Raw genomic sequence first — 20,534 nt, 5'->3', positions numbered from 1 at the left:
CGGAGGAGAGTGGTTCAGGCAGAAAACAGAGCTAAGTTTTTCTTCACCCTTTGTTTGCTCAGAGAAAGCGCTTAAAAGAGCAACTGCTGGAGAGACAGAAAATAGAGGAGAGACTTCTGAAAGGCAAGTGTCTACATGAGTAGACATTGTTGCAAGGTTCCTCTTATGGTGACTGGTTCATGGTGCTAAGCACATTCTTCTGTTTTAATAACAAATATGGAGAACAATAGGGTTTTCTTCTCCAGGTGTGGAGGGGATTCTTTTGATTTTGTTTTCTGAGCTCACTCATGACATGCAATAGATATCTTAGTATGTTTTTTAGCTACTGATGACATGTCTTTGCATCCACTTAAGTCCTGGTGAACTTGTTGGCAGTCAGCACTTCCCCTGGAGTAGACAGTACTTGTATGGATGAGTGAATGTTTACTTTTTTGAATTCCCCATTTTGTTTGCAGTTGTCAGGATACAGCTTGTGGGATTCATCTTTCATCTACAGCATTGCTTCTCTGTATTCTGTGCAGACTTGCTCCAGAGGACATCAAATACTGTAGTTTTTATGGCTGAATGTTGGTAGTTCCTGCCAAAGGTGAAAAAAAGGCCAGTGTGAAGGTAAAACAAGTATAAATAGTAAAAATATATAAGAGCCCAAGTGAGCAGAATGTTCTGGGGAAATGTGGGAGAAGTGGACTGATTTGTAACTACAGCATAGTCAGAATTTAAACTTTAACCTTCATGTTTTTCAGCATTCACACACAGGCTGCCCCTCATTGCCTTCTTATGACAGGGCAAGAACAATAATAAATGCTGAGCTAAAAGACATAAAGTTGATTTTCTGCCATTTTATGTCCCACAATGTAGAAGTACCAGAGGTGCATGTTCCATAAATGCAACCCTGTATTTACAGCAATAACAGGAACCTGTTGTCATGCTCACGGGCAACGGTGCATTAGAACACTGCAAATGCCCAACCTAGGCAATGCCCTTTTTTTTTTTTTTAATTGGAATTCCCAGCATTCTCAATATAAATAGAATTAAAGTGTCATACAGTAATAATGACTCCTCTGCTCTTGCCAGCTCACAGTAGACAAGTGGGTGAAGGATCTGGTTTTGATAACAAGGTATCTATCTGCCCAACAGTTGCACTGAACTCACCTTCAATATGTTGACTGAAAATGTCCAATAGCAGCTGGAGTGCTGTTGCTTGTTGCTGCTCAGGCACTTGAGCAGTAAGATTCCCCCAACAGAACTGCACAGGGCTTTGCCAAGTGTTAGCCTATCAGGCTGAAGTTTTGGATTTGATGTACCTCTGAATGGGCTTATACTAGAAATCTGAGGTGGTTGTGTAGCCCAGTCTGAACAGCAGAAGGATGTGTGGGAAAGACACAGAGCAGGCACACAGCTTGAAGTGATTAAATGGCAGGGAAGAGAGGTGTAGAGCTCCTGTTTATCCCCAGATCTTCAACACCTGCTGGCTTGTACTTTATGTGCACCAGAGTTCAGCAAAGTGGTTTTCTCTTGAAGTATGAAACGGCTTTTGCTTTTGACAATGTCCCTCCAAATACCTCTGCACCATGTGCTTGCAATTGTACCTTCAATTTAATTGACAGCAGTGCATTCAATGGAGTGAACGGGGACTAAGAAAAAAAAGAAGTTGAAAACCTTTCCCCTGACATCTGTCATTTTTCCAGCTTCACTTGCATTCTGATCTGCTTGGAACATTAGTAAGAGCCCTAGCTTATTTTCTTCCTCAGCTATGGCTATGAAAAAGAAGTAATTGAAAAATTAAATGTGTGGCGATTCTAATGTATTGACTGTTTTTTGTCATGAGTCCTCTGGGGGTGGCAGAACCAGCATATTGGTCAAACTGATAAGGTACATGAAAGACCTTCAGGTTTTGACAATGTGTGCAGTTAGATGTGGTGTACCTGGGGTTGGAGGAACAGTTAATTAAAAAATGAGTCACTAATGTCCATATCAGACTTCATGTGGAACAATGGTGAAATGATAGGGAAGAAAAATGAATGGGAAGAAAAAATGGCTAAGGAATATATAGGCATACTACAAGGGAAGAGGAATGTGAATATTTTTACCATGTGATTGAATCTGGTAGGTTTTCCTGGTTTTCTGCTTAAATGTCTTTGCCTTCTTAAACCCCGGAGTTCAGTTATTCCTGGTGATGTAATGTTTCCAGGAATTTTATAAAGGGAATTTTTTCTGTTATTTTTCTTGAGACTTATGGAATATTAGAAAGTAATTTTAATAGAATGTCTAAATATATGTCCTTGCAAAAGTGATGGCTTCTTTTTAACATGGCAGTCTGGACTTCCACATTTAAATTGCAGCAGGGTAGAGACTGGTAAAACTGAAACACAGAAACCATAGGGACTTCATCTTCTCATCTTTGGTGAGTTCATGCCGGATTCTGTGGCGCCAGTATCATATTAAACATCTATTGTTTTGATTCTTCTGTTTAAATAGATTGGATTAGAAGGGGAGGAAAACCATCATCTCCTCCCCCTTACCATTCTGTCCAAAGCTTACTTACTATGAAGACAAATCTTATTTATTTCCTTTTAGAAAAGGCTTCACTGACATGGAGTATTTGATTTTTTGGAAACTGGTTCTGACTCAATTTTCAGCTACATCAAGATATAAGATCTAATCATTGTACATTACGTTCAGATAGGCTGCATGTAGGCTCCTCTGTAAATCTGTATCAAGTCCATTGATTCTGATAGGCTTCACTGTCTTAACTGGCATGCTCTGGAATTACAGCAGTGTGACTGAAACCAGGACCTGTTTAAACTTGTGTTGTTTAGATCTAGGAAACATTTTGTTTAGTATTGTAACTGCAGGAGAGAAGTACTGTGTTCTGACAAGCAACAGAGAATATCTATTGAGGGTCTGTGTATACTCTTAAACCTAAAGGCAAAACATTATGACTGTTAAATCTATGGTTCTTTTAAATGCTATGGATATATCAAGAGGACCATTTGCGTGTTGATACAAGATGGAAACAAGGTCTTTTGTGTAACACCAACTATACTTGATCCCTGTTCAAAGTATAGAAAAGCTACTGACGGTGAATTCTAACACCTCATCCTATGCTGAGTAACCAAAATATCAAACTACCAATCCAAGACTGCTGAAAGGTAAGATCTCTCCCCTGAAATTAATAATGCAAGAGTCAAAGATGACTGTGGTCTTAAAAGCACACAAATTCAAGTCCCTGATGGAACTCAAGGAAATTCTGTCAGAATTTTGACAGTTTGATTTTTTTTTTTATTTTTTTTTAAAGATGAAAAAGCTCTTTCAAATGTGCATGACTTTACCGAGATCCGGGCTGAAGTTGATGCAAAACCTGAGAGGAAAAGAATGGGAGAGATATGGTAGTTTGTGCTCTTTGAATTAGAAAACAAATTACTGTCTTGTCTTTAACGGGGGACGTTAGAAAACAGACATTTGTGGTGAATCCCAACCATTGTATTATGAACAATGCTTCCCACTAATGCACACCCATGCCACACCTTTCAGACTTTGGTTCGAAGTCCATGTTTTGAGCAGATGGCTCTGTGTATCCACTCTTTGATCAGCAGTGTGCCTGCTGATCACACAAATGAGGAATTTATGTCACCCAGTAGCCTTCAATGCTGCAAGTACTTTAAAAAAGGAGAGTGTGGTGTTGTTATCCTCCCAATCCCCAAACAAGTCCTGTATGACAAAGAATTCTCAGCCTGGCTGGCAGAGTCTGTGGTAACACTTTGGTTACTGCAGTAAACTCAAAATTGCTGAGCTTTCTGCCAAATGGTAAGTGCGTGCAGGGATGTGTGAACAGATATGGTAGTGACACCACTTAGAGCGGAGAAGAATTTAGAAAGTCCTCCTCTCTGGTGTTGAACAGCTTCAGAAAGCAATAATGTAATTCTAATACTCGATTTTGGAACTCCTCAAATGATACAAGTGATTGAGACTGCCCTGTTGAAAGTAACTAGTACTTGTTAGTGGCAAGGAAAATGATACTTTTTTCATCTATTCATATTTTACATATCAATTCATACTGACTGCTTATAATCCTTAGGTTTATCTTGAATTTGGCACCCAGCTCTGCATCAGATATTGCTGTATATTCATCTTCATTCTTTGGTGAATTTGTTTGAATTTCCAATATTTCTTCTGTATTTTGCCTCTGCTCTTTTTTTTACCTATCTTGTATGCAGAAATCCATGAGATAGCTCTGTGCGTGCATGTGGGAATGTTTTTCAAGAATTGGGATAGAGGGAGAGTTGAAGGAGAGGAATTAATTCAGTGAGCATTTCCTGAAGGCTCTTGCAAGTGATTTCATCTGTCTTTCACATGCAGTTTAGAGCAGCTGTGGTCTGACTGAACATCAGAACTTTTCTATTCTAAATTTATAGACCATATACAATAGGAAGTGTGATGAGAGGGACTCTTTTGGATAAGTAATCTAGATTATTGGGATGTTTTGCTATAATTGGCATATCATGTTTCTCCATACATTTTTTGTGAGTTCTGGTTTGCATTCAGAGATGGTTTCAAACATTTGAAGAAATTTCTTTGCTTAAATTATACATTATAGGCTGAAACTCTCAGTAGCAATCACAGAGCATTTATTGCAATGTTTATTTAGTTTTACAGTATCTTAAACTCATACTGAGACCCCCTGTTGGTCACAGGCTACTAGTTTTCCAATGGAATAAATTGCACAGACATGCAAATTGACATTTTGAAGTTTTGAATATGAATATTGTAACTGATACAGAAATTTACATTTTTGTGGTTTGAGTTACATTTTCAGCATTCCATACTGTACATGTCTTGATTTGGATGGCTTGATAGACTCATCCAGATGGAGCAGCTGTCTTTCCTAGACCAGACTCAGCCAGCTTCTCACTGGCAGCTGAAAAGCCACTCATTTCACGCAATTTACAGGACAATTTAAATTGTTTTTTGCAACAATTAATTTCAACCCAAGTTTTGCCTGTAGTTTGAGATCTCTGCCAATGTGCTTACATCAAACAAAATTGGTGATTCAAACTTGATTGGGCTTTTTTTGGTGTATGAATTGCAACTACTCCTACTTGTTGTTAGCCGACAGTAGTCTGTGCAACTCACTGTAGCCTTGTGCTTCTCTCACCTGAGCTTCTGTCACCTGAGCTCACAGGCGAGATGCAACTGCAGGTGTTGGTGCTAAACCAGAGAAACAGCCATTCTGTTGGCTTAGATGTTGGGTGAGAAATCAAGGGTAGGTTGTAGTTCTGCCTGTCAGAGCATGATCTTCAGCCTTACTCTCTGAAAAACCATGTTCCTCAGCCATTTAGTTGTCATATAGAGGTGCAGAGGGCACAACCTGCCACCATTACACATTTAAGTAACAAGTTGATGATTAATGAGACTTAAATCAACTTGAGAGTGTAACAAAAGCATGTATTTTTCCTTTGGGGAATCTGTGCATGTGCCCATCTAGTGCTTTGTGCTGCAGAAATGTCAGAAAATGCAGGAGAAAGCCTCATAACTCAGGAGTCCTCATCAAACTTTCTCTACATGTTTTTCCTTCCAATCTCTCTGAAATGTTTTTGTTTAAATTGTAGAAGTTGCTTTAAGCACATGTGGCTAGATCTATTTCCTAAGGTATGTGTGATAAAATCTAGAGGAGTATGTTAAGTTTATACTGGAAATTTATCAGCTTATACAAAATTAATTTAAACTTCAGTGAGTTTTTTTTCCTGAATGAAAACCCTCACCACTGGGTTATGGGCTGTGTGTCAAAAGGAACAGGCAGAGCTGCACCAGCTGAAGATCTGTACTATGGGTGAGCTGACGTGCCCTTCCCTGGTGGGGATTCTCACGGTCATGGTGCTGATCTTGTGGGTGGTGCCACAGTGGATGGCATTATCCACACACACTGCTTTAGGTCACTGGAACATTTGGTTTCCTTTCCCCTCCCCTTGTTTTTAATTCAATCTCTTAGTTGAGAGAAGACTGAGATTAAAAAAATAAACCAAATGCCAACAAGAGAGAAAAAACAGTGCTCTGCCAGGGCTGTAGGAAAGGGGTGGCAACCGTCCAGAAGCAAAGATGAAAGTCTCAAATCAAGAAGAAAGCTGAAAGAACCAGCTGGGAAAAAGAAAACACATGAACAGAAAACGCAAGTGTGACATTAAACCAAGGACCAAGCGGTGAACCCTTGTCTTAATGCTTTTAATGTGCGTGTCAGTGCATGGTGGGGTTTGAAAACTGCAGAGGCAGCTTACGTGTGCTAGTAAAGTGAACAGTTTATGCCAGGAGCTCAGTGCAGAATGAAAAAAATAGCAATAGAACAATGTGTATTGCACAGCCTCTCAAAAACGAGCCTACCCCCTACTTCCCATCAATTAAAAAAAATAGGTCAGTTGCAGTAATTGACCATTGTCTTTATTCCCCTCACTTGTAGTATGTTCGAAGAAATTAAGAGTACGTAGAAGTTCTTTACTGTTTCATATTATCCTACCAGGGCATTATGAATATGCAGAAATGGTTTTTAGGGGAGGAAAAAAAATATTTTTGTGAGTAGAATCACCATCAGTGCCTTGATTCTGGATTGCCAAGTTTGTTTTTGACTCAATTCTTTTGCAGTTTTAAAATCAACTCAGGCTGGCCATTGTAATTTCACATCATTATTTTAAATGAAAGAAGTGCATGGAAGGGAAGAGTCTTATAAAACATTTTAATTAGGATTACAGATTATCCAAAGGACTGCCAGTCAAAAAGTATTAAGTCTGAAAAGTATTTTTGTAGGTTTTAGGGTGATTTATGGACAGAGTTAATACAGATGCATTCAAAAATCATGTTGTACTTACGCTGGTATCACTTCATGTTAATATGGTTTACGTTATTGTTTCTTTGTCTGCCACAGTACTTTTCCAAACAAGAGGAAGGTGTAAAAATGCTCCTGCTTCTGTGGTCCATCAAAACCTACCTTTCTAGGTACGTTCTGTGTATCTATTACAGGTGATAAGTGTAGTAAATCTAATGGATTTAATGTTTGAAAGTGAAACAACTAATGCCAGCTGGGGTTTCTAAAGTCTAAATTAATATTAATCTTTCTAAGCTAAGCCAACACTTCAAGTGACATGACCTTTTTAAAAAGTATTTTGTAAATCTTTTGGGGAAGGCAAGAAACCATATTAAGGTCACCTTATGACATTTATGAGTCTTTAGACATATGCATATAAGAGGAACCCATTTATTTTTATCAGCTACTTAATTGGCTGGAGGTGCTCCACAGCTCTCTGCAAAATACTACAGCAATTCCAGAAGTCATGCTCAGGTGTAATTTATCTGAAAGAAAAACTGAAAAGAGTGTAATAAACATAATACACAAAATAGCTCAAGACTTTACATGGAATTGTCACTGGGAGTCTTGAAGAGAAATGAAACAAACTCGTTTCCTAACTGTCTTTGCTGCCTTGCTTTCCACTAAAAACATCTGCAAACTTTACTTGGTTAAGACCTCCAAAAGTCAGGTGTACTGTATTAAGGATTACTGAGGGGAGGATATTACTCTTTTTTTGTTTTAATACTAAAAAATTATTAGAGATATTTTTAAACTTTTAGGAACAGTAGACCAATGATTGCTATGATAGGCTGGCATATCCACAAGTGTAGTGTGAAATTATACACATCTCTAATAGTGAGGACAAGGGAGTGCTGCATGTTCCTGCTCAAAAGATGCTTCGTATTTTTGGTAAGTTTACAAAACAAAATAGCTATTCAGACCTTATTTGCAAGTTCCAGTCTGTGGGGTAAATAGAAGGCAATGTTTTAAACGAATCAAGTTTAAAGAAGAAAAAAATTAGCTGCTATATTAATGTATGAATGGTATATATTGCTTTAGAATGGACAAACACGTACTAAGAACATGCACATGGATAATAAGGACAAGACACTGATTCCTTGTAAGCAGCATTTGTTAATATTCTGTTAATTGCAGTACTTCACTTGCAGACCAAAGGGATCAGAGATCTTCTCCTGTACCCTTGCCATTTTCACTACAGTTTTGCTGTTCTGGTATTTCTTAAAACTCCTTACTCAGAACTTGTCTACCTTATAAACCTGAAGGTCAGAGCTGTCACTCTTCAAAGAAAATTATCTTGCAATTAAAACATTTGACTTAGTTGTTCTGTACAGGTCTTACATTTATTGAAAGGCAAGACATTAGTGAGGCTATTCCAGTTTGGTTTCCACACTGCTGAACTATGTGTTGGTTTAACATCACACACATGGCATCTAACAAGCTGCAGGAATAGCTTTTTCATTTTAATGCTGAACCAAAAGCAAAACCACCAGCAGAGAAACTGAGCATGTTTGGATAGTACTTATTCTCTATCAACCTAAAAGCTATTGCAGCTTCTTGTATCCACTCTTTCTAGGAACAAATCACTTAGTCTTCTGCCTTCTCTGTGTGATTCTCCACTTGTTTCAATACATCTGTTGCTTTCTAGAAGCAAGATATACTGCGTTAGTTGTACTGCAACACAACATGTACTGTGGCACAAGGCAGGCACATTTACAGAGACATCTACAGCCCTAATTTATGAGCTCCAACAAATTGGAATATTTCATCTGCCAGTAAATCTGTCAAGTTCCTTTATATCAAGCCCCTTGCACTGCAAACATACCAAATCTTCATCCTAGAAAAAAAGCCTGCGTTTATCAATTAAGGACTTATTTGTAAGAACTGCCAACAGCTGAAATCTGATTTTCTTCTGAAATGATGCACTAAACCAATGAACTGTTGATAAGATCTTTTTTTTTTTTTTCAGGGGAAAACAGGTAAACTCAAAAAATAATTTAGTCAGTGAGTAGTTTTTCTGTATCGGCAACAATTTACTTCTTATTAAAAGGGCTATACAAATAGTCATTTAAAAGATGTTAATTCAAAGCCATCAGAAAGAGAGGAAGTTCCCTTTGCTTTGCTTCACATGAATCCTATTTGTTTTTTGCTATTTTTCTGTGACAAATATGGATATAGGTTACCAATATAAAACCAGGAACAGCTCTCTGAGCAACAAACTCGTCATTTCTTCAGATGTTGATTGTGTAGGGATGTTAACAGAGAGCAACTGCTGCAAAATTCCTTTTTTTTAAAAAAAAGTCTTCTGGCTGTTGACCTTCATGCCCCAACATCAGTGGCTGTAGCTGGGTATCTGTAGCAATACAGTTTGTTGTCTGCACCTCCACTCAGTAACAACTGATGAGAGAAGAAAACTGTGATTAATATCAGAACTAAGTAAAACAAGTACACAAGTCAAGGACTCAATTTTTCTTTCCTTTGAAGACATAAAAAGAAGTAATGAATAATGAACTGTTAATGCATGACTAAAACCCAGAATCAATGTGCAGAACCAACTTTGTTTCTTACCCTCCTCTTAAAATTACAAGTAAAGTTTTCGTAGGAACTTTGCTAAAGTTTTTCCTGACTTTTACTGACAATGAGAATCTTGGGATGTCAACAAAATGGGGTTTTTTGGTCATTTTAAAAACATGTGTACCACTACAGTAGCAGGGAAGTTTCCTATAGAGGATTATGTAGTTTCCCCCTTCTACATGTACTGGCATGCACAAGCTTCCACTTCATGCTGCCACTTTAGTCTCAGTGGCAGAAAATGGTGCCCTGGAACGTGTATTTTCTCCGTGAGGTGCAGTGCTGTTCTCGTGGCTCTCCTTGTTTGGAATATCAGTATAACACTGAGTTAATGCTACAGAGCTCCAGCTCCCACCCTACTCCTTTGCACAGGAGTGTGGGGACGTGCTGCAGTGCGTGTGACACTAACACCTGGTTATCAACCACAGCACAACTCAAACTTCCTGTTCTCTCTTTAAGCATAACAGTCCATGACTGCTTTTAGCCCTCATCCTAACCACCACTCATAAATTCAGTAACTTGCTCTTCAGATTCTTACCCCTGCTTCTGTCCAGTCCACACACAAAACTTTGTCTTCATGAGCAGCCAAGTCATACAGAGGAGCTTTGCAACTAGTAAAAAACAGGTATTTACAGTCACATGTTTGAAATTACGTGAGCAATCACAGAAAATAGAATTGGTCCCTGGAAGAAATAATATCACAAAGCTATCAAACAGATGTGATCAAGTATCTGTACTTTCTTAAAGTATTTATATCTACCATCTGTGATGTTTCCACTGCTTTCCCCAGAGCTGATCATATCAGTATTATCCTCTCCTACATCCCTGAAGAGCAAAGCAGCAACATCCTTCATCTAGTTGCAAACTACCTTGATACTGAAATTTAACCAGTGTTTAGGAACAGTTTATTATTTAGTTTCTTTCTTCCATGTGTGGATGCTGCTCAACTGTGTGCATTTTCCAGGAAAGCTATTTCTGTCTTGTGAATGCAAAGCATTTCACTGCTTGGAAACCTGTAATGAAGGATCTGAAAAGCGTATCAAGTGAAACTTCACACTGTTAGGATCTTTCCTTAGAAAGAGAATTATTTTGTTCCTTAAAATAGAGTAGTGGTCAGCAGACCACTTGCTGTTCCTAATCTCAGTGGCAATGTTACGGTTGCTGCTTTTTGCATGTCACCAAATGCTGCTGTTACTGCCAGGTAAGTCCCATTGGAGCACCATGCAGCCCCCTCAGATATTAAGCCACAGGCCCCCTAGTAGTCTAAAAGTATTTTTCTCTCTTTTATTATATGCCTGACTCCCAAAACCTAGAGGATTCTCACAGATGCCAGAGGAGATTCTAATCAATGTCTCTGACTGCTTTTGTTATTGAACAACAACAAAATGCAGGTTTATGTTACCTCCTTGTGTCCCAAAGCTTCACAATGTTGTCCAGAGATCCAGAGATCAGCTGATGCTCATGGGTAGGTGACCACTTCACACATGTCACCCAGCCTGTGTGAGAAGTCAGAGACAGCAGAACCAAGGAGCCATCTGAACAGAAAAGGAGGAAAAAAAACCAGACATCAGCAGATGCCAACTGCATATAAAATCCAGTGAGAAAAGCAGTCAGCAACTGCCTTGTGTTCAAGTTAAGTGTTTCTCCCACCAGTAATTGTAACTTCAAAAAATCAAAGCGAACTTTAAAGAAAGAGAACAAAAATTTAAGTCACACAAAATTCTGGGGAAGAAAAAAGCCTCCAACAACAACCAACCAAAAAAACCCCAAACAAAACTTGAGATGTATTTTCTCATAACTAAACTCTCTTTGCAATGTTTTTTCTACAAGGCAAACAAAAAAATTGCTTTTATTAACAACATATAAGATGCTATAGATTTACAGAAGCTAAAGAAGTAAACATTGTTTACTAACTGTGGCCTCCCAGTACCTGAAGGGAGCCTACAAGAAAGATAAAGACTGTTTACAAGAGCATGTAGTGACAAGACAAAGGGGAACAGCTTTGAACTCACAGTAGTTTTAAAATAGATATTAGGAAGAAATTCTTTACTGTGAGGGTGGTGAGGCACTGGAACAGGTTGCCCAGGGAAGCTGTGGATGCCCCATCCCTTGAAGCGGTCAAGGCCAGGTTGGATGGAGCTCTGAGCAACCTGGTCTAGTGGAAGGTGTCCCTGTCCATGGCAGGGGTTTTGGAACAAGACTATCTTTAAGGTCCCTTCCAAGTCAAACTGTTCTGATTCTATTCTATGAAACGTGCCCATGAAAATAAGTCTGGTAGGCTCAGTCATAATATCCACAATCCTATCTGTTTATGATATAGAGTACCATGTCTAAGTTACTACTATTTCACTTTAATGGTGGTTTGACCAACCTAAGTATTAACCTTACAAAAAAAAAAAAGGTTCAGTCCTGCAACTGCACAGTTGAACATTAGTAAGTTTAAGAAAAAAACCAAGCAAAACCTAAGCTCAGTTAGATTTCTAAATTACTATGTAATGAAACAAAAGAAGTCTTACACCAGATTACAGAAAATAGATGTAATCTTTGTATTTAATAAAAGCCCCTAAGTGGCTGGTTTCAAGCAGAGGGACCAGAAAACAGTTTGAGATGTCTCCCAACAGGAAAAAGTTCTGATTTTGAAAAACAACTCTGAGACCATGCATGTTTTTAGCTCACCTTTGCTGCGAGGATCCCATAGCCTAATATGTCTGTCAGTGCTGCCTGATGCCAGACGTCGACACAGTGGTGAGAAGGAGAGAGAATTAAACACTTTGTTTCCTGTCTGTCAGAAAAGCAAACAGTAATTCTAAGAGAGGAGCTACTATTTTGTGCAACTTCTTCTTCTCTGAGCTGGACTTCAGCTGAACCTACAGACAGAGGATAATGATCTCACCAAAGTAGATTTGAGATCTCCAGTCTCAGCATCCCAGATTTTAATGGTGTGGTCCCATGATGCACTGCAAATTTCTTCAGCATCTGACCACAGCACAGAGGAGACAGCTTCTGTGTGGCCAGAGAGGGTTGCCAGGGGAGTCTAGAATTTAATGGTGACACATTGGATTGAATATCATCAAAAAATCAATTCTTTCAATAAATAAAAATGTGTCTGATTGAACACATCAGAAGTTTTCATACAGCCATTTTTAACAATGGGAAATTTTGTGTGGCCACACTTCTAAAGAAAAATCCTGGACAAACCTGGAGCTCATCTTACCCTCGTTAGTCCCAACTGTTCAGTTTTCTGCTTCTTCCGTGGTCTGTTTGCTGCTTCTTCCATTTCATCCTCTTCATCTGTAGGTACTGTGACAGAAGACAGGCAGACATGAGCCAGAAGTTTTTGAATTCCATCTCCATGCAAGTAATTAAACAAAACCCCGTATTTACAGTGCCTACAAATATCATGCAGGTGGATAACCATACTTGAAATTGTGTAATTAACCAAACCAGTAACTTAATATAGCCTTACAAGCTTACATCTTACCTGCAGACCAGATCTTTAACATCTTATCCCAGGATCCACTGCAGAACTGTATGAACAAAAATATTTGGTTAAAAGTTGATCCAGACAGACCTTGCAAGACAGACCTACTTGAAAAATTACCCAATGGTTGTAACACATGAAGAATTGTGCTAGGATCCTAAAACAAACAAATGTTTGGCATAGATAAAATTATTCTTTTTCCTTCCTTTGTAGGGAAAATATCTACTAAATATCTATTTCCTTCAGCGCCAAAAGGTTTTACTTTAACTTGCCTAATATTGAGTCAAGCTGGGAGCAATAACTCCACCTTTGATGCGAGTGCTTGTAATTGCTGAATTCCTGCATGAAGGGAAAGAACCTCTTTATCACTTACTTTTTCTGAGTACCACTCTGGAAGTTTTTTTCCCCACCAAAACCCCTGTGAAAATTTAGGTCAAATTTGAAAATAGCTCACCATAACACAAAATTCACATGCATTTAAAGTAAAATATACTTTAAAACAAACATTTAGCTTGTTTTCCAACCTAAATGATTCTATGATTCTATGGCTTAGCATTGATATAGCACTCCTAATTCTCAATAACCACCTTTATAACAAGGCTGGAAACTTATCATTGTGTCAGTCCGAAAAACATTATGACAAGTACCTATGCAGGGACAAAAAGAAGATTTTTGGGATATGGGCTGCTAACATCCCCAAATACAAAGGTTTCTTTCCCGGAGTCACTCACTTTGGTTTTCGTACAGTCCACAGCTATGGAGTCTACACTCCCAGCATGTCCCCTGCAGCAGTGAAGGGCTTTCACTTTGTTTTTCTCCACGTTCCACTCCCACAGCAGGACAGTTTGGTCCATAGAAGCACTGAGTAACAGGCACGATAAACTGTCTGAGGAAGAAAAAAGTTATGCTCACACCCAACTCAGCCTTCCAAAGTCTTTATAGTCTATAATTATTCTAGTCAGAGAAGAAATAGCAGATGGATAGAAACTCGTAGGTATTTCGGTTTACATCATGTTACCCTGCAAGTACAATTAATATATTTACCGCTATTTACTAATGAAGACTACAAGGTGGATAGACATGGTACATGTTAAAGTAATTATATTCATTACTGTTAAAAAACTATTTTACCCACACCATGACTTCATTTCTAACACCACTGACAGAGACCGAAATAATTACAGCATTTAGATAATTAAATATTCATGGTTGAGGAATGCTGACATTTCTCCCCCAGTAACTCAAAATATTACGACTCCCCTAACATATATACTGACCTTGTTTCACCCAGGCCACATCCTTCACTACTTCTGTATGCCCAGCTATTGTCATGATGGATTTTCCTTCCAAAGACCAGACTCGAGCAGTCTGATCGTAGCAGCCAGTTAATATCCTACAGGGTACACAATTTGAAACATCATTGTCTTTAGGACCAACAGTGTTTTTATGAAAAAAAGCCTCAACCAGAAACTTGGAAAAATATTAGCACAGTAACTGGTTTAAAAAGAAATAGCTTGGAAAAGTAAAAAAAATCTTTTTGTTACAGAGCAAAGCTTCATTAAAGCCTACAAGCGAGGGGCTAGGAGTACAGGCCAAAAGGAAAAGCAGTGAGAGTACTGCATATTCTGGTAAGTGAAAATCACTTATATAATTTACATAATTTAAAATTTAATTTGTTGTTTCTAGTATATTACTAGAGGTTCTCAAAGCATTTTCAAACCATTGCTTAATATATGAACATCATCTGGTTGACTGGGAAATGAATGTGAAAACACAGTAGAAAAAGACAATTATGGCTGTTTGGCTTTTTTTAAAGATAAACTCTGCATAAAGTTACACTATTCTATTTGTTGCTAATGAGCCTCACATTGGAAGTCAAGGGTTTAAGCAAAAGAGATGAGGAAATATCACTGTCCTTTAAGAGAAAGGACAGTAAACAGCATTTGTTTTGTTTGTTTATATTAGCAATACCTCATGTTCAGTGACTCTGGCTTTTTTCTACCTGTGTTATAGTTATTGTCAGTGAACTGCTTACAAAAGCAAGTAGCTGATTGACTTGCCAGGTTAAAAAAAATAAAACAGAAACAGAGCAAAGAGGGGAAAAAACTCCACCCATTTAACACTATGGAGGAACAGGAATAAGCAAGACAAAACTTAGAATTGGCTTAGTGTGGTACCATTCTTCAGTGCCTTGAACAGAACTGATCCAGTCATCGTGGAAGATGCATTCTTCTGGCTGAGGGGCCATATATTTCTCCACATACTCTATTTCCACCACTTCTTCCTGAGCTCACAGAAAAAAAATACTTATTTAGTGAGGTTTTGGGTTTTTTAATCAATAACAATAAAATTTAACTGTAGCATGGTGCAAATACACAAAAGCAAAGATCTCGGTATCTAAGTCCTTTGCCACAATAGTGGAACTAAAGTCTTTAGAAAAAAAGTGTGAATTATATTGCTTTCCATATTTTTATCAAGTTACTATTAATAGCAAACTGGAAGCAAAAGCAAGTAATTTTGCTCTTCTTGAATTCTCTTCTGTATTTACCATACAAAACTGGTGTCTACAGCACTTCACAACGTTTTTCTAGAGGTAATATTAACCTTCCCCATTATCCCCCAAAGTAAGAGACAAAAACATATTAATGATGAACTGAATAAAACAAGAATTTTCCCTCTGGACTGTATACAGACAAAAGAATGGGTAACGATGTTCCTTGCACTGCTCAGTCCCATAGTCTCTAATCACTTTGCAGTTCAGAATGGATTTAAAAATACATGGAATTCTCCTGGGAAAGTCATAAAAGCAGTAAAACCGAGCAAGGAAATCTACCTAGTCAGGATGATAGTGTAATACCTAAAGCAGATTGAAGTAAACTGCTACGTCTGTTCTGCTGCCCAAGAAGGGGATAAATTGAGTATGACTTACCGTGGAGATATTTTCCATTTCCATGTGTGTGACCAGTGGCACTCGCAAGAACTGGCCATTGATAAGGAAATCAAATTCCACATATTTGTGATCCTCTAAAACAAATTAGGAAAAATCCATGTTCAGGTGTCACTATTTATTTGATACCATCAAGAACAGCATCATTTTGTGGCTAGTACAGGAGAAGGAGACAGGAAGAGGTTAAAAAAAGACCAAAACAAAACTAAACAAAAACCCCCAAACCAACCAACAATGACAGAAAAAAAAACCCAACTAATCAGTTAGTTTCTTCTCCCAGTTTTAAGTGGGCAGCCCATGAATCCCAGTGGATTATTTCAGAGGACGGAAAATTTGCTGTTGGGGTTCAAAGAGTTAAGTTCACCTCTTATTGTCATTCTTCTGTAGCTATGTGTAATCAAACCCCAGTGGTGCTTCCATACTGTTCTGTATGGGTCTTGCCACTGCTAGTCCACATCTTTGTTACCATCAGCTAGAGCCCTGTATTTGTGGCAGCAAAATGAAAATCCTAGGAACTTCTGGTTCACACTTCTCCCTCTGTAATGGCATAGTTGACACAGGCCCCACATTTTGGCAGAAGCACTGCACTGTGCACTAGCTTTCTATTCAAGGTTGTTTGCGACTTCATGGGTTAAAAGCAACTTGCAGAAGACTCAAGAAGATACCATTGGTCCAGTTTCTTATAGAACACGGGATTTTTCAACAGCATTGCACAGGTGTCTTTCCCCAGAAAATCTTTCGAGTCAGTCAGGCCCATTTCAGCTGGCACTGACAGAGTGGCTGAGCTTTTCTCAAAGGCTTTCATAAAACCCAAACCTTTGGTTTCATCAGTTCTTGTGCCAGGTTTTGGGCAGCGCTTCCACCCCCATCAGCTGTGGCAGCCTGGCCTGTGGCGCTGGGCACACACTATCCCAGCCTCTGGAGCATCTCTCCCGGGCCTGCCGTCCAGCCCCGGTACCTGCGGGGTTTCAGACGGAGTTCCAGGAGTGCCTAACTGTGGGCAGCCAGGCCCAGACAGCCGGGCAGGGCGGGCTCAGGCCGACGCCGTCCCCGCCGAGGGTCCCCCGGTGCCCCGCCTGTGACAGCCCGAGGTTCTGCGGCGGCACCGGCGCTGCCCGGCCCGGCCCGGCCGGACACGGGGGACACCGGGGGGCTCCGAGGGGCCGCCCCCGCCGCGGTACCCACCGTGCGCTGCCGCCAGCAGCTTGTTGATGAGCTGGCTGAGGTCGGTGGTCTCGGAGGCCGCGGGCACCGAGAAGGGCACATCCTCCACGGCGAACCTGCGGGCACAGCGCGCCGTTACCGCCTCCGCGTTACTCGCGCCCCGAACCCACCCCCGGCCCGCGAGGGGCGGCCCCTCACCTGCGGTTTTCGGTGCGGAACCGCGCCGTGAGCTGCGCCATCGCCGCCGCTGTCGCCGCTGTCGCCGACACCGACCACGTGTCGTGACGAGCCCCCTCCCAGCCCCACGCGGCCGCGCGCCTGCCGCGCTCCCGAGACGCCGCGCGCGCCGCCGCCTTCCCGGCGCCCCCCGCGCGCCCCCGCCCCGCTCCGTGCCGAGGGCGGGCGCGCGTGCGCGGAGCGGCGGCGCGCATGGCGGAGCTGCGGCGGGAGCCGAGCCCAGGTGGGGGAACGTGCCCCCGGCACCTGCCCCCGGTACGGCGGCACCGGGCCGGGCTGTCCCGCTAACCCCGCCCGGGGCCGCGCGGCGGAGCGGTGTGACGGGCGCGGGCCGAGCGGGGAGGCGCCCTCTGCGCCCCTCAGGGCTGGGGCGCGGGGGGCGCGTCCCGGGGGTCGCTGGCAGGCGCTGGAAGGGCTCCCGTGGCCGCCCCTCAGCGGCGCTCTCGGCGCTGTGCCCCGGGCGGGCGGCGGGGGCAGCTCCTCGTGTGGCGCTGAGGGGCGGCGGAGTGGCGGTCTCTGCTTGGAGTAACTCGGGTTGTGTTTCTGTGCACGTCGAGCGACACACCCACTATAAAGTGCCTGCTGAAAGTAGCAAACCCAAGGCGCTGTGGGCTTTAAAAGAAGCTGTGAGTGAGTTTGTGTTTTGGGAGAAGGCTGCTTGTGTGAGGACCTGCGGTGTGCTCGGGTTACGCGTACCTTTTTCTCACCTTTTTGACAGTCGTTCGTGGCCTCTGTTGAACAGCTGGGCTTTACCCAGTGGTGACTCGGGTTGTGGGGACTCTACTTGTTGAAGTGGGCAGGTGTTGGTTCTTGTTTTGTGAGACTCTGAAATCTCCTCTATTTCTTAACTATACTTCAAAGATCTAACGTGGTCAGCATAAGTGATAAGGGTGCATCTTCCAGTTACCGGTGTTATCTACACAAAAATCTCTTGAGAAACCTCTTAAGTGGAAGCCCCCAGTTCTTCTTAACAGCATCTGCCTGCTCTTCCATGACAGAGATAAGCTAGATCTCAAACCTGGTACGAGTTAATATAAAGCTAATTGTAACTCCTGTACTTAAGAGTATCAACTATGCCCTAATTTCCTCTCTGATATGTAATTCCTGCCCCCTGTGAATTTGTGCCATGGTTGGAGAGTGGCGGATGCCCTTAGGGGGAACTTTTTCAGAGAACCTGTTTGATTTTATAAAACTTTAGGCATTTCTGGGCTGCTTATAAAAAGAAACTGGATAAATATCACTATATATTTACCCTAGTGCTGTATTTTTTCCCCTGAGCTTTGTTATTAACCATAATAGATAGAGGATATGTCCCAAGACAGCTGTCCTTGCGTTCTGTTGCTGGGTTCCAGCATGCTCAAAGTATGTGCCATCGGTATCTCTGGAACAAACTTAGTTTATCTCAAAGAACTAAATGTGCTGCTTTAGCAAAACTGCCATGTCTTCTTTACATCTTCAAACTGAGAGGAAATGGTTGAATGATGATGAAATCTAGTTTTCTGTTGTTTTTTTTTTTTTTCATTTGCTGCTAACATGCTTCAGGCATCGTAACTGAAACACCTCATAATTTTTCGCAGATCCAAAGCTCCAAAATATTTGGTAAGCATGAGGTAACTTCACTTGGAACTTGGTTTGGAGTGTCATCACTTGAAAATTGAATGGAAAAATAAATCTGCTTTAGATTAAAGTATTAATATATTGAGCATATGAGCAGCTTAACTTCTCAATGTTGTTTGTATCAGCAGGATGTTGTTTGTATTCAGCTTCAAAAGCCAAGGAGATGAAGATTTACTTTGCCTGTGTCCTTTATGCCTTTGCAAAGCAGCATAAATTTGTGCTTTCAGAGTTATACAGTTCCTTTCAAGTTACTCTCTTGCCTTTAACATTCTCCTTACTAAAGCTGTAAATGGTTGAAATACCACAGCCAAGAAGGTTGATCTTGAGGAATTTACTTGTGTGGTGTGGTGAAGAAGAAGCTGGTAGGAATCATGAGCTAATATAACACAGCCTGTCTTTAAAGTACTGAAGGGAAGAATCCTGAACACTTTTCCCTCTCCTTCATCCCAAACTGCAGGAATTAAGTTTTCTTCTATTCAGTTGGGCGTATTATGTGTGTAGTCTAATATATTAGTACACTTCTAATGTAGAAGCCAAGTTAATTGTCATTTTGTCTCATTGGTTGTGAATATTTGGGATTGGTCACTGCTTTAAAGGGTGTCCTGTGTGCCTGAGAGCATCATCCTGTGGATGTGGCGATTCACTGTCCAATATTCTCTGTTTGCTTGAAGGTTTGTAGTGGGCAACTGAGTTCCTTAAAGCTTTCTTTGGGATAGGAGGTACATCTCTGAAGTGCTGGTAGCTCTGTCTTTTTGTCTTTCATCACTGGATTAATGCCAAATTTTGCTTCAATTTAGGTGTTTTCCTGCCCAAAGCATACTGCTGTAGACTAATAATAGTACTTTTATTTCATTTATATGTTGTTTTATAACCCTTTAAAACAAATGCAGTTTACTTCAAGATGTTATGCATGATGGAGTTGTATCATGCAAATTTTGTCTTTTGATTATGGAAGTAGGTGAATAATGTATTTGTGTGCAGTGCTGGCATGTGTTTAAATATCAAGTGTTCTCTGGATGTGTACCGTTGTTAGTTCAGTGCTTATGGAAATATTTAGATGAAAATGATGGGAGGGTGTATACGTGTTTTGTGTCTGTGTTTGCAATGACAAGTCAAGCAAACTGTCTCATATAAAAGGCTAAACTATACTCCTGGAGCAACACACTGAAGTTTTTCTGCAGCGAGTAATAAAGGGGCAAGGATTTCTTGAGGACTTTGCTGTTAGATTGCAATGGCAAAGAAAACACCTGCAGCAATGTGTTGGCAGAAGGCTGAACTAAACTTCTGGGCTTTTTCAGGTCACCTTGTGATGAAAGAAAACGGAGCTGACCATGACATTGCTATGGAGGGACTTAACGATCTGTTCGTAGGCAACTGCGATGGTGCAGGAGAGTCTGAGACAAATGATCAGGTTTTCCAGGTGAGGTACGAATGCTTTGTCCTTGTAGATGCTTCTATTACATCCTCTCTGATGAACTTAAAGTGTTCTATTTCATCAGTGCACTGGGCTTTTTATGCCTTTATGGTAACACATTGTGTCTTTTAAAAAAGTACAAAAGTTCCTTCCCTTTGATTCTTGTGCCATTCAGTTTTGAAGTGATGAATATCCAGATGTTACATGTAATGGCAACCATCAGTAACTGTATTAATAGATCCTGTTAAAG

At 40.7% G+C, this 20,534-nt stretch overlaps 2 protein-coding genes across 7 annotated transcripts in view; one reads left to right on the top strand and one right to left on the bottom strand.

The window, feature by feature from the left end:
* Nucleotides 1–7,229: 7,229 nt before the first annotated feature.
* WDR12 (WD repeat domain 12) lies at nt 7,230–17,387 on the bottom strand. The gene is made up of 13 exons (XM_027731386.2): nt 17,215–17,387; nt 17,038–17,132; nt 15,835–15,929; nt 15,083–15,189; nt 14,183–14,298; nt 13,637–13,791; nt 12,906–12,951; nt 12,639–12,724; nt 12,318–12,458; nt 12,101–12,206; nt 10,827–10,959; nt 9,963–10,035; nt 7,230–9,250 (listed from the first exon to the last, which is right to left on the bottom strand). Exons 1-13 carry the CDS (start codon nt 17,253–17,255, stop codon nt 9,173–9,175), a joined length of 1,272 nt encoding a protein of 423 aa, XP_027587187.1. The 5' UTR covers nt 17,256–17,387; the 3' UTR covers nt 7,230–9,172.
* A 41-nt stretch (nt 17,388–17,428) lies between these two features.
* The window catches only part of CARF (calcium responsive transcription factor), a 34,259-nt gene continuing 31,153 nt past the window's right edge, over nt 17,429–20,534 (top strand). For 3 of the 6 annotated variants that reach the window (XM_039389624.1, XM_039389622.1, XM_039389623.1), the window contains exon 1: nt 19,977–20,290. In XM_039389624.1, coding sequence (XP_039245558.1) covers nt 20,102–20,290 — 189 coding nt within the window. In that variant the 5' untranslated portion in view covers nt 19,977–20,101. Of the gene's footprint in view, nt 17,477–19,976; nt 20,296–20,534 lie in introns of those variants that run through there. The other 3 variants (XM_039389625.1, XM_027731378.2, XM_027731379.2) reach the window with 3 other exon arrangements.

The sequence above is a fragment of the Pipra filicauda genome, unplaced genomic scaffold, assembly GCF_003945595.2.
Source record: "Pipra filicauda isolate LSUMZ 115617 unplaced genomic scaffold, ASM394559v2 scaffold74_size2892960_pilon, whole genome shotgun sequence".
Taxonomy (NCBI): domain Eukaryota; kingdom Metazoa; phylum Chordata; class Aves; order Passeriformes; family Pipridae; genus Pipra; species Pipra filicauda.
The sequence above is the reverse complement of the archived record's forward strand: the minus strand, read 5'-3'. Positions and strand labels throughout refer to the sequence as shown.